The 13,907-nt window shown below is 39.8% G+C and overlaps 1 protein-coding gene across 1 annotated transcript; it reads right to left on the reverse strand.

Moving 5' to 3' along the window:
* Positions 1-1,530: 1,530 nt before the first annotated feature.
* On the reverse strand, positions 1,531-11,730 carry prcp (prolylcarboxypeptidase (angiotensinase C)). The gene is made up of 9 exons (XM_082503112.1): positions 11,037-11,730; positions 7,946-8,086; positions 7,763-7,864; positions 7,319-7,500; positions 6,743-6,900; positions 4,669-4,841; positions 2,715-2,882; positions 2,412-2,599; positions 1,531-2,044 (listed from the first exon to the last, which is right to left on the reverse strand). Exons 1-9 carry the CDS (start codon positions 11,208-11,210, stop codon positions 1,822-1,824), a joined length of 1,509 nt encoding a protein of 502 aa, XP_082359238.1. The 5' UTR covers positions 11,211-11,730; the 3' UTR covers positions 1,531-1,821.
* Positions 11,731-13,907: the final 2,177 nt, after the last annotated feature.

The raw sequence follows: 13,907 nt of genomic DNA on the forward strand, positions 1-13,907 counted from the left end.
CCCTCTGGGCTTCTGGGAATTTACTTATTCAGCAGCACCCAACCCCAAGGGAGTGAGGTGCTCACTACAACGTGATGTGACATGCACAGGCTTAATCTCTTCCTACTGGTGTGTGGTCCCTGTCTGAGCAGGGACATAGTCAGAATTTGGGGTTGACTGAATACTTAAAACAGCTCTGATTGATGGCCAGTGTCAGAGACGTAGAAAATGCTGGCAAAATTAATGACCCCTCAAAGTCCTGAGAAAGGTTTAAGGAGAGCATTTAGTGGCTGAGACCCCATCCTCCCCCATGTTTAGCCATGTTTCTTTCTACCGAGGCGTCTGAAATTCAGTCAAGCCTGTGACAAAACACTGAAAAGTCAGGCTTTGTGTCTCCTGGTTGAAAATCAACCCACATACCAGTCCAGGACATGTTTCCCATCTGCATCACAAGGTCATGTCATGTCAGGGGCTTCTGCTTTAAAAGAAGAGGTTTTAAAAAAAAAAAAAGTATTGGAGAGAGTAGTTCAAAGAAAATTACAAAGCAGGATGACATGTTTTCATTAGCGGCGGTGGAGTTTAGTCTTAGTTCTTTCATGACATTTGAGTCTTTTATCTTGACATTTTAAAAAAAAAGAAGAAAGTAAAAAGCCAGTTCACAGAACTACAGAAAGCTTCTTGGGATCCCAACTGATTCCTGCAACTACTCACCGCCTCACTCTTAACCTTCCATCAACCTTTCTCAACTACTCTGGCACCACAGGAATTGTATTAATAATATTACTTGCAGGGGGGACAAACCAGAGTCTACAGGCTGCCTTGGTGCCACAATTTAGTGCTTTAATGGCAGCCAGTGAATTAATGCGTGTCGAGGGGAATCCCACAGGTTGGTCTGCAGGGGTAAGGTCAGCAGGCAAAACTGCAATAATCTCCCACCACTCACTTTATTGGCCTCCTCCGATTGGGTTTTTATTAAATCTCAAGCACATGCAATTGTTCTTGAGAGCTGGAAATGAAAGTTAAAGTCCCCAGTCTATCTAAAATATGACAAAGGGTGTGCTCGGCAACAGCACATCTGTAAGTGCTCAAAACATAATATGAAGGCTTAGACGACAGTAAACCTGGAGCTTTTTAATCGGTTTCATTAGAAGCAGTGTTATTTGGGAATTCAAGCGTATTGAGAAAATGATAAAATGCATGGAAGGCAGTGTCCTCCTGTGAACAGCAAACAGATTAAGCTTCATATTACACCAAGTGCAGTGAAAGCCTTCAAAAATGCATTGCCTTTGTATTTGGTGCCAAAATTTTCCTCTGAGACTTTTTAATCTGCATATTACAATAACTTTAAGAGATGCCTGAATAATAACCACAGCAAACTGACAAGCGTGACAAAAAACAAACAAACAGAAACTCTAAATTTGCAATAAACTTGCAATAAATTCCAAAAGAGGAAATTATTTTTAGAAAACTTTACATGAAAGACAAAATGAGAATGATGCAGCTTTTTGATGATTAGGATGATAATGCGATTGCAGAAATAAAGAACCAAAATGTATTTACCCTGCAGCTTTATTTTCAACAGTTTGTACATGACAAACAGGTCAATTGTTTTTGCAGCAACATCAGTACATTTTGTCATCAAGCCCTTCAGATTTTAATGTTTGACCCAAAGAAGCGGAGTGTTTCTAAATTGGTCAGAGAAAAAACTAACTTTGGCATCGTGATAGATAAAGCACCGAGAAAATACCCCACAAAACAATCAAAAACGTGTCGCACAATTTAAAGCTAAATCTTGGACATCATGAATATCCTCGTTGGGTAGAACTGTGCTGCTTTTGGAGACTAGCCGGTTGGTGCAGCTCTATGTGTCTTTTTAGCCTTCTTGATCCACTCCTGAAAATACTTCACCTCTAACGCCCGGGCAGCACGGACTGAAGGTGGATCAAGGTCATTGCTGTAGCGGAGGTCTAAGTGGTGGGCTCCATCGGGAATCATAATGGAAACCAGAGAATGTGAGATGTTGGAAGTCACTCCACCAGATGACCATGGATCGAGTCCTCCATTACTGAAATGTGAAAGCAGAAACAATGTTGATAGCTAGAAATAGTTAAGCCAGGAATTTTCTGCCATGGACACATTAAAGTGTCTTTGTACTCTAATATCTGATAATTCTGTGAATGCACAAGAATACTTTGAAGTGACTGAACCAGTGGCAGTCTTATCTGTCAGTGCTGGGATTAAAGACTGACATATATATATTTTTTCAGAGCCATTTAGGTTTAACATGTATCTTCCCTGCGTGGCTACCCACATGTGGACTTACCTGCAATACAAGGCAGTCAGAATCTGCACTTAACTTACTTTTGCATCCCTAGACAAATCCCGAAATCTCAAGAAATCCCTAAATCTGGTATTTTAAAAGCAATGTTTACCTGAAGATGATGTTGCTGTGAGAGGAGATCTCTTTCCCCCCGTAGACAGTGCCTGCCCAGTCAGCCCGTGGCCTGATACCAAACATGGCTTTGCACTCATCAGAGAAGGCCTGGAAGTTCCACTCCTCTGGTTCAAACATGTCCTGCACGCCATCTGTGCACATGGGCATCACCATCTCTGTGCAGGCCTGGGGACAAGGGATTGAATACATATTCATTGTGACAGGAAAAGCTGCCCACTCACACCTGTGTGCACAGATTTATTCAGCATAACATGACTGAATCCCGCGCTGTTTTATGCACCTGGTAAAACCAGCCAAGGTAGCCAAGGCTGCTGGTTGCTGTCTGTGATGTGTTTAGACAGGGAGAGCTTCCGGTGTAGTTATAGTAAACCTTTGCTGCTTGGGCAACACCTTGCAGCAGCTGGTAGTCAGACACAGTAGAATCGAAGCTGAGGTACTTGCACACCACCTTAAAACATGTTAAAAAAGCCAAACAAGAACACAATTAATTACATTACACCATAAAAGCTTCTTAAAAAACACCCCAAAAAAACCCATCAGCACATCCAAGTTGTTTACAGGACTAAAGATTGCTTTCTTGTAGCCCATAAAGTGTTTTTCCACATAAAAAGTGGTGGCGCCTGATTTGCATATGAAATTCCCCAGAATGAACTTGAATTTATTGTTCTAATCTTGGCACTAGTGGGGAAAAAATCCATTTACTTAAAGCCAATGATCTCAAGAACTTAAAATGTAAAGGTTTTGCTGTCCTAAACTATTTTTGGTGTGACCATAGGTTGGCTTTCAGAATTAATAGCGTGAATGATCAATATTTTAGCTTTAGCTCTTGTCTGATCGCACTTTGTGTTGTTATGGTTGCAGCAGTAGAGTTGGCTGTTGTTCTGGACTCTTTGTGTAGCAGAGAAAGTGGGCTTTCTTGGTTGGAGGTTGGAGGGGAGCTGCACTAGTGTGGAGTCTGTTACTAAGGCCTTTGTCTGCAGGCTGGGGAGGAGTTGGTGGTCGATGGATGAGGAGGGCCACAGACATGTCCAACCAAAGATTTATATTGTGAAAAAAAAAAACACCGCAATAGCTCTAAAGCATCTTCTCCTTACTTTTCAGATAGGATTAGGCTTATACATTCATCTCTGCCAACAGATTTCCCTCCTCTAAGCCCTCAATACCCCGTTCTCACACTCACTCAGATAATCACATTAGCTTTGTCATTAAAAAAGCTCCTCTTTGCACCCACTGCCTAAACCGCTTAAACCACCCATAGGGGTCGCATACATTAAAGGCAAAGAGCCAAAACAACTCCAAATGGCCATTTAGTGTTTATTTCACCTACAATGATGCTTCACAATCTATTCATTGGCCAAATGGTAAATAACGAAAAATGCCCCACAAGAGAAGTATGCACGGACCACTCCCAAGGGTATGAACCGCCGCAAACACAGAGTCGGGGGTCAGCAGTGGAGCTTGGTTTATACACGTGACGTGCCAAGGTGACTGGTAGAATACACTTCACTCAAGTCAATCAGCCTCGGGAAAACAGCCGCTGTAATGTCACAAGCTCTTTTACATTAAAACAAATGGCATTTTTTTGTCATGTCAACAACACTGCGAGATTAAATAAATAAATAAATACGATGCATTTTTCTTACTGTTAAAGCAATTATTCTTCCCCATCAAGAGTCTTGTTAAGTATTTTTTACAACCCCATTTAAAGGGGACCAGTGAACTTTTGTTCAATGGCCTCACGAGCTGCACTGGGCAAATGACCTCTTTCTGTAGTGCCATGTGAGCGTCCTAACAGGAACACCTCAGAGATCTGACGGAGTGTGCAAATGAAAGCACTATTGGTGCGACAGAAGAAAAGAATAGCGGCTTACTTGTAGCTGCTCATCTAAAGAATACTTTAAATCTAAAAGAAACAAGATCCTTATGAATATTAATGAAGTTACTTGACAGCTGTTGTAAACAAAAGCCTGGAAGACCACAACAAACACTTGTATCACAATCGGCTGAATCGCACATTCATTTCAATTAAGGGCAGGCTGTTGGGCTAAATTAGGCGCTTAACCAAAGACAAACACAATTCAAAGGTGCAATAAAGTAAAAACCATTTGTCATATAAAGGGATAGATAATATAGAGCTTAACCAAAGCCTTTATTTAATTTTGTGACAAATTTAAATAGTGATAACTAGAATACTAATTTGGATCTCAGAGTGTTTTACAGGAGGGTGCTTTTACCTGGATGGGCCAGCGAGGCAGCGGCTGGAGGAAATTAGCTTCATATGGGTAGTCCACCATTGCCAGATTCACCCAGGTCTCTTGAAGCCAACTCTTGAAGGTGAGGACATCATTTTTGTTTTTAAGAGGGGCACACAAACTGAATTCTTCTGACAGCCACTGAAGACCGGACGCTTGAGTAAACAGAGAAAAAAAAATCTCAATAACTCTGACTGAGAACCTTCACAGACAATTACGGCATTAGCTCAATAACTCTTCTAATGTGAATGATACTGTTCATTTCACTACTGCATTAACGACACTGGCGTATACTAAAATGAGACAAAATATCTAAGAAAATATCCATCAGTTTAAAGTCAAAGCTTGGTTTACTTGACAGATTGGAGACTCATGTAGTCAAATATTATTTAAAATAGGCACAAAAAGCCTCATTATCATACCGTACTGTGAAGAAGTATTTGCCCCCTGTGGTGGGGCGTGGTCTGTGGTGCTGCCACGTCCCCTTCCTGATTTCTTAGGTCTTCGTGTATTTGTTACAATAAATGTTTCAGGTCGTCAAACAAATACTAGACAAAGATAACCTTAGTAAATAATACATTTAATTTTTAAGTGATGATTTAAATTCTTAAGGGAATAAAAAGCTATGAACAGCTATGAAGCTATAAACCTACCAGGCCTTATGTAAAATCACAAAATAACTGTCATTAATTACATTTTCTGGCACGCTGTTCAATTTCACTAGCCTCACCAAGTCCTGCCAGATGAACTATGAATTTCGCTTTCTACCAGAAAATCCTAAAGGAGAATGTGCAGCCATTGGTTCACGTCCTGAAGCTCAAGCACACTCAGGTTATGGAGCAGGACAATAGTCCAAATTACACCAGTGAGTCCACCTCTGAAGGGCCAGTCAAAATCCAATTGAGATGCTTTGGCGTGACTTTAAAAATCCTCCAGTGTTGCTGAATTAAAACAATTCTTCACAGAAGAGTGGACCAAAATTCCTCCTGTAAGTTATCACAAAAGTGTGATTGTAGTCCTTGCTGCCAATGGTGACACAACCAGTTATTAGATTTAGGGGGCAAATATTAAACCTAACTTAGAGAGAGCGAAATCAGGAAGGGGGTACATACTTTTTCGCAGCACTGCATTCATAGCTGTGAGGTAAACGTAACCACTTAAAAAATCATTTTCGGTGGAACTCAAAGTGTTTTCAGTCAGTGAGACATTTGCTTGGGGACTGATATAAGAAAAAAAAGAAGAAAAAAAAAACGGCAGCCAAAATTCACACAATAGACCAACCATCATCCATCTGTCTGCTGTTTCTGAATCACTGAACAAAAAAACATTTATTCAGAATATTTCCTCCAAAATCCATTTCAGATGAAAATGACAAATAACAGGCTATCTGAACACTTTCATGCTTCCACTATCATAATTGATTTAGCCTTGAGCTAGAAATACTAACAACAAAATCTAACAACAGTGAACCATACCAAGCATGCAGGAAGTTAGAAGCCCCTTCCACAAAAGAATAGTAGATGAGAACCAGTGCCTGTTTATTAACCTTCATGTAAAATATCATGACTCTGAATCTTCTCTCCTTTGAAAAGTCTCTTCAATAAACTATCTGACCACTAAAATCCATTCATCAAAAAATGTAACATACCAATTTAATATATTAAATCATATATGGCTGGATAAGCGCAGGAACAGGGTTTCAGTGTTGACATTGTGGGGTTGCGGTTAACACTGTCGCGTCACAGCAAGAAGGTTTTGGTTCAAATCCAGGCTAGGTCTTCTTGTGTGGTGCCTGGGTTGTTTCTAGATATTCCAGCTTTCTCCCCCAGTCCAGAAACATGCATGGGGTTAACTGGTGATTCTAAATTGATTGTAGGTGTGAGTAGGTGTGCAAATAGCCATCTCTCTCTGTGACAGCCCTGCGACAGAGTAGTGACATGTCCAGGGTGTAGCCAAACCTCTGACCCTATGACAGCTGGAAAAGGCTCTAGCACACCCACGACCCTTAACTGGGTTGAAGAAAATGGATGTTTGGATATTTCTGACAGCAACTTACCTGAGGAAGAAACATTATTTACAGCCTTCCACGACTTTCTGATGTTTGCATCGCAGTTAATGCCACTTTTGGCAAAGTCTTGTGTTACTGTTTTGTAAAAGTCTCCACATGGCACCATACCAGGGAACTGCCATATTGGTGCAGAGGATGCCAGCGCTCTGAAATAGAAGAGGAAGCAAAATCTTTTTTTTTTCTTCTTCCAAATGACTCAAACTGCATATTCACACTCATCCTTAATGTTCAGTCTTCACTGTATTTGTGAATATGTTTGCTGGGGGAAAATGGCAATTACAAAAAGATAAAGAAGTCAAAAGAATGATAAGTCAGGCTCTGCTGCCTAATGTCTTACACACAGCAGACTGCACAGATTAATCATGCTAGCTCAAATAAACATCTGGTGTTAGACATTTGGGAGATGAAGGCAAAACCCATTGAACATGCACTCTGTCTAAAGAATTCTCCCTTTACCTTCCTCTGATAGGTTGAAACAACGCCACAGTTAACATTCATATGATGTATTGGGTACTGAATCAAATTTTTATTTAATGTTTCCTAATAACAGAAATAACATCTTACCCAACAACTACATGGGGGTATTTCATCCTGAACCAGGCAGAGAGCATTCCTCCATAGGATCCTCCAACAGCGATGACGGGGCTGTGCTGAGCACCAGGTAGAGTACCCTTAAGGTTCTGAATTAGTACTGCAAAATCTGCTAGGGCTTGCTCTGAGGTCAGGTAGTTGAGATGTTTGCTGTCCTGCACATGCAAACAAATAACAACTGAAGTAATGTTCAAAATGAAGTGCCAGCACTGGATATGAGAATTTGTTTCAGCTCATACCCCAGTTTTTAGAAAAAAAATGTGTTTGTGACTGCAGAATTATCTACTTCAATTCTTGTTAATGCTGTATTGAAATTATTGGCTTAGAGCCCTGAAAGGAGAAAAATTATGCAACCTTACATATTTAATCAGATTTTAATTAGACTTAGTGCGCGCGTGACTCTGCAGATTCGCTTACACTGTAAGAGTCTTGTCCAAATGGCAGGGACTCTCCATAGTAACGATGTTCTGCAAAAACCAGCATGGCACCTAACTCCTCCGCAATTTCCCACATGAAGCCCTAAAGAGAAAACAACAGGTGCTGAATTAGACTGAGGATTATGCGCAACGCAAATACACTAGAGAACACCTGGGTATTTACAGTGTTGTTGCAGAACCAGGTTATGTCGCCTTCATTTCCAGTATAGAACAAAATAGGTCCTCCAGGCTGCTGCCAGTATTTGTCAGACAGAAGGTATCTCTGTTTGAAGGTGCCATCCTCAAGGAATCCAAAATGGTCAATCTGTGACAATTTTAAAAAGAAAGCAAATAAAATAATCACAATCACAAATAAGATAATCACAAGCATCTGTACTTGGCAACTGTGCGAGAAGCATCTTGAAAAGAGCACCATGAGGTATAGACGGAAACTAGGAAAATATGAAAATAGTGATTAGCATTCAAAGTGGTTTTAAATTGGTAATTTGATCCACAAACTGGCAAAAGAAAACCTTTGGGGGATTGGTCACACTTGTCATCAGACTAAAATGATGGGGATGCAGTCCAGTGAGCAGAGCCTGCTTTGGGGTAGGTGTAATCACTGGATACCTGGCTGTGTGCCAGCTATGATGTTTGGAAATGACAGCTCTGAGGTTGGATTCTGGGGTAATTAGCCCCAATTTGTATTTAAAAATGCTGGAGCCACTTTAAGCGATGCTGCATTAGTTCCACTTAAGATGAGCTCTGAAATATCCTTTCATAAAACCTCAGGGATTCTGGGATATCTTCTCCTTTCAACCATATTTCCTGTATTCTTTATTAAACAAAGGCAGAAAGAAACCAACAACTTCACAGAGAAGACGGCCCCATGAGGCTACTGAGTCGTCCAACCCTTTAAACAGCCCCCCATTCTTACATACAAAATGTTTCGGTTTTGTTTTTCCCCTCGTTCTCGCTCTGTTCCCTCCTCGTTGGATACAAAGGAGGCAGCAATTTTATGAGCCAATGACAGCAAAAAGATTCTGGGGCCACAATGTGTTCATTCAACCCACGACTCCTTCACACTTGGCAGTGCTTTAAGTGTGAGGGGATCATGAGACAGTTAGTTTAAAGGAAAGGTTCAGCAGCTTGGCAGGAAGGTAGTAGTCAGTAGTATTGTGCAACTGAAGTGTAATGTTAGACTTTTTTGGTAAAAGCATTTGAGTTACCTTGTGAGTTTTCATTTATTCCTGCTTTTCTTTTATAAAAGTTACATGTCAATCTCATGTAATGCAGAAAAACCCCCATAAAGAACTGCTCTCTAAATGGCAAAACTAAAGTGGCTGTATATATTAAGACCAAAAGAACCCCTGGTGAGTACTGTATCAATTGCACCCACTCAGTATGCACATCACAAAGCCTATGAGACTGGTTTCATAAGAGAACCCCACCCTGGTAAGTAGTGCCACCATGTGGTGCGACCAAGCAGCAACTTGTTTTTTTGAATTAAAATTCAAACCATGTGCCGCACATCTATGAGATCGCTATGTTAACAACTTGACAAGACAGGAGGCTGCATCTGTTGTCCGGCAAATGGAGACATGAGGGAAACAACTTAAGAACAAGCTCCGCTAAGGTTCATCAAAAGGATGCTACATGACATTTCCAGTCATTGTCTAACGGCAGACTGCAGTCCAGAGGATTTCCTGATGATGAATGCTGGTGCTCTCTTCACATCAAGTTTCAAAGAAAAGGGAATAAAAATCAGCATGGCTTGTTTCTTGTTTCTTGATGTTTCTTTTGTGCTAAAAGAGACTAGCTGCTAGTACTAAAAAGTGGTTTACAGTAAACGGATTTCATTTCTCCTATTTGTCCAGAAGAAGCATACAATCTCTTGTTGCTTGGCTAAATAACCCACATCAGACGGGACAGTGGGTGTCAGAAAGGAGGAAATGGCCCTTATCTTCTTGTCAGCTCGGCTGATTACACAGGATGCTGTGGGTGGGACCAGGTGTGGAGCATTGTCCTCTAACCCAAACACTCTTTAGCACAGACACATTATTTACAGTGTGTACCTACTACTTATTAATACATCTACAAATTTTCTTCTTAGTCTACATGTAGATCATGTTCTTGGCTAACTGGTTGGTTCATTGTTTTATTAAATATTAAAAATACCCACACTAATGTTCACTGTAACAATTCCCTAAAGAATAAAGTGACATCACTACTTTCCTATGTTTTTAGCAATTCATAAAAAGAGGATTTAATTTACTATATTATAAAGCAAACAGTCACATCTGAGAGCCTAGCCATGGCCATTTTTTCTTACGTATTTAAAAATTGCCACAACACTCAAAACTTTTATCAGTATTGTAACTTTCTTATATGGGTTTTGGAATGGGTTTAACTAACTGTCATGCTATTGTAAATATAACCTCATTAAATAGGGGTAAGCACATATGAAACAATTATAATTTGTATTACGTTTGTGTAGCATCTAATAATCAGTGTATCAAAGTATTTGTTTTATGGTCAATAGCGAACAAGTCATAATGATTCTGACTAATCAGAGCACCAAATTGTCCAATACTATTCAGAGGTTTAGCTTCCATAGCCTGACTACAAGGGCAGGAGAATGAGACAAGCAACCTGATGATTGTGTAGCACTGCATACCTGCTAAATGTAACCTTAATCTCTATAAAGTAAATAGTGGGAACATGTAAAAGCTGAGTGAAGATCTTTCAACCCCCCCTGAGGTAAAATGTTTCACATTCACTGAGCCCTAGAGACCTCTTTAGGCAGGGAGCCAGGAAGGATAGTTACAGATCTGCTGGCAGGAACAGAGCCAATTGTGATTTGGTTTTCCCTTCACTACAGGAAGCCAGATGAAAACACCTATTGTCTGCAAACACAACACATGGACCTTATAGAATTAAGTGCAGTGGGAATTTTAGAAAGAGCAAGTGGTACGATTATTTGCACACTAAACAATCAAGTAACATACTGTAGTGGCATAAAAAGGTGGTCAATGAGAGTAAGCATCATTTGATGAGGTTGTTTGTTTGTTTGTTTTTAGAAAACTTTGCTTTATCTACAAAGCAGTGGGATCATTTCTCTTTTGCACCATTAAATCCACTCCCAATAAGGCACAATTTGTGTATTTCATGGGGAAGTGAAAGATAAAGAAGTGAAAGAGGAACACAACAGTGTAAAATTGGACAAATAGGTATAAAATAAGACAAAAGGTACATTTTGATCAATTTAAACTCACCTTCTGATCAAAGTAAAATGTTTTATAGCTGACTGGAGGCTCAGTGGAGTAAGGCAGCCCACCCAGCCTGGTAAAAAGTTGCGTTTTGAGAGCGGTCACGTGTAAACAGACAAAACACAACGTTAGGATGCAGGTAGCTGCGGCTCTGTCCAAAACCTTCTCTCCAGTCCTCATTGCTGTAACTGTCACACTCAGCGCACAACAAACTGGTCTTCAGCGCATGATTAACGGGGTTCCATGAGCTGTGTGTCTGTGCCTGCAGTGGGATAATTGAGGAAGACTTGTCCCGATAAAGAAAGGAAGTGAGACTACCCTGTCAGCAGATCCAGAGAGGTGTTGCTGTGCAGCTCGTGTCCTAAATTTAGCATCAGACTTGAGGCTGTCCGGAGATGGGCGGGAAACATCAGGTTCAAAGTCTAAAAAATGTTTTTAATAAGTTTGATTTAGCTGCAGTCAGCTCGATGTCTTGTGTTTATGGAGCAGACAGCAGATGGTTCCTACTGTAGACAGTTCGCAATGGCTGGTGGGAGTTTGAGTTCTAGTTGGTCACTCAGCGGCTGATGGTTTTAGTATACGTATAGTATAGTTTAGTATAGTTTTCAGTATACGGAATTTACACTAGAAACATTCTAGTAATAATACTACGTATATTTTCTCTCTTAAGAGAGCGTTTCAGATACCTGCCAAACATAATGCGGCTAATTAAGTCAAACATGATGATGATTCCGCACTAGGCACGCTTAAGTACCGTGTGAAATTGCCGGAAATACGTCACAAAATTATGCGCTTGACTACCTATAGTTATTCCAATTTCTGAAGAAATATTAATTACTGTAATAGTGGCAAAGTACTCGTTACGTCCTCAAAGTTACGCTACATTGATGGCTACTTCCGGCCGTGCTTCGTCATAATGTCCCGACCTTAAGTTGAACTTCCGGTCGAAAGTTAAAACTAAGAATTTCAGCACTAGTAATGAAAGATACATTTAAATTCTTTAACGTCTTGATGCACGCTCAATCATCCAGGTAAGAAAATCCCTAAAAGTTGATTCTGTGCATCTGGACGTAGAAACATTTCATTATTCAATTAAGTGACTTCTTTAGTCTCAGCTAAATGCAGGCTTCTCCAACCTTATAAACAGTACATTTGCATAATCACTAAAGATAAGATAAGATAAGACTTTATTGATCCCACAATGGGAAATTTTTGCGTCACCTCAGCTCAGGTACAGATATATGAAGAAAATACAAAAATACAAATAAGTACAATCAATGAAAAAAAAAAAGTAAGATAATACACTATATATAATGGTAGCATACACAGTATGTGATTATGGACAGGGGCGGAGCGTGGGGGTGGCTTACTGGGCTTAAGCCCGGGTTGTTTTGTCAGAAGCCCGGGGTATTTTGGAGTGCAATTTTTTCATAGTTAGATGCCTGGCTGACAACTGTATAAAACAAAAAGTACACACAATATTCGAAGCACATAGTGCACACTGTGGGAATTTACGACTGTGCGTGAATCCCCCCCTGATATTGGTATGATCCAAGCTCAGGCACTAAGCGACTGAGCGAGGGGGCGGGGCAGCTGCTGCCCGTCAGTGCGCTGTTGGAGAGACGGAGCCAGCCATACTAAGGAGAGCTTAAGTTTGACCATGTAAATATGACGGTGCATCACGAAAGATTGATATCAAACTGATCACTTGACCAATATTACGTTACTTGCTCTTCAAGTGAATCAACAAATGGCGAAATGAAAAGCCGAACAAATGCTTTTTTTTTTTTTAGAGATTCTTAGCTTACGTGTGTTTATTTCATATTTTCAGTTCTTACCCTCCCCGACTAAATCGGTTTCAGTTATGTACTGAAATATAAGAATGGACATTAGAGGGTTCTTTCAAAGAAAAACTCAGGTAAATGTTATTTTATATATTATGCTTTGTATGTTGTTCAGTATATTTGTATGCAAAACAAGAGGGATTTCAGTACACAGCAGGATATTCACATTTGTAACCAGATATTTACACTTTAGGGAGAAAACATAAAACATTTTTACTGCACAACATCAATTTAGAGTAAACTTTTGTTTTAGATAAATATTGAAATATCTTTTGAATTAGTTAAATGTCACAATAAAGAGAGACAGAGCTTTCTGTTTTTTATCACTTTCATCAAATTTAGGAGTACATGTACACTAAGTTTATTGTTAATTAATAAGAAAACTCCAGACGATTCCATTCTGAGCTGAAGAAGCTTCTGATAGGTTAGTAGAGTCCATGTGAGTAAACAGGTGGCACAGCTGTGGATGCATATAAGGCAAAACACAGAGCCTGTTTCTGTGACATGGGAAAATCAAGAGATGTCAACCAAAACACCAGGAAAAGAACTGTGGAGCTCCATAAGTGTGGCTCAATTTGAATACAATTTGGTGCCATTTGCAATTAAGAAATACAGACGATTTCTCTCTTTACTCTTAAAGTTAACAAATATGTTTTTTATATTTATCAATCTAAAAAAATAAACATTTAGTCTGATTTGATGTTACAATTAAAAAGTGTTTGTGTTTTTATCTGAAGAGTTTGTAAATATCTGTATATTTGATGATTGTCAGCACAAAGAGGGAGAGAGGAACAGAGAGGGAGAGAGAGGAACAGAGAGGGAGATGGAGAATGAGGACAGAACAGAGATGAACAAGAGCAGGTGAGACACACATGTTAGTCAAATGGTTGTTTACCAAAAGTATCACCGTATCATAGGTACTCATGTATCTCGTACCTAGTGTTTCTTTTTAGGTTTGTTATTTTTCAAATTCTATATTTATTAAGTTATGCAGGCTTGTTTGCACAACAAGGCTAAATAATTATATAAACCT

Source organism: Aulonocara stuartgranti (assembly GCF_965226115.1).
Source record: "Aulonocara stuartgranti genome assembly, chromosome: 14".
Classification (NCBI taxonomy): domain Eukaryota; kingdom Metazoa; phylum Chordata; class Actinopteri; order Cichliformes; family Cichlidae; genus Aulonocara; species Aulonocara stuartgranti.

Bases quoted from the DNA above. Each gene is read 5' to 3' on its own strand.
- prcp (XM_082503112.1), bottom strand. From the start codon at position 11,210: ATGAGGACTGGAGAGAAGGTTTTGGACAGAGCCGCAGCTACCTGCATC. The intron at 7,865-7,945 runs GTAAATACCCAG...TTTTCTCTTTAG, and splicing joins CCTGGTTCTGCAACAACACT to GGCTTCATGTGGGAAATTGC. The intron at 7,501-7,762 runs GTAAGCGAATCT...TTGCATGTGCAG, and splicing joins TTGGACAAGACTCTTACAGT to GACAGCAAACATCTCAACTA.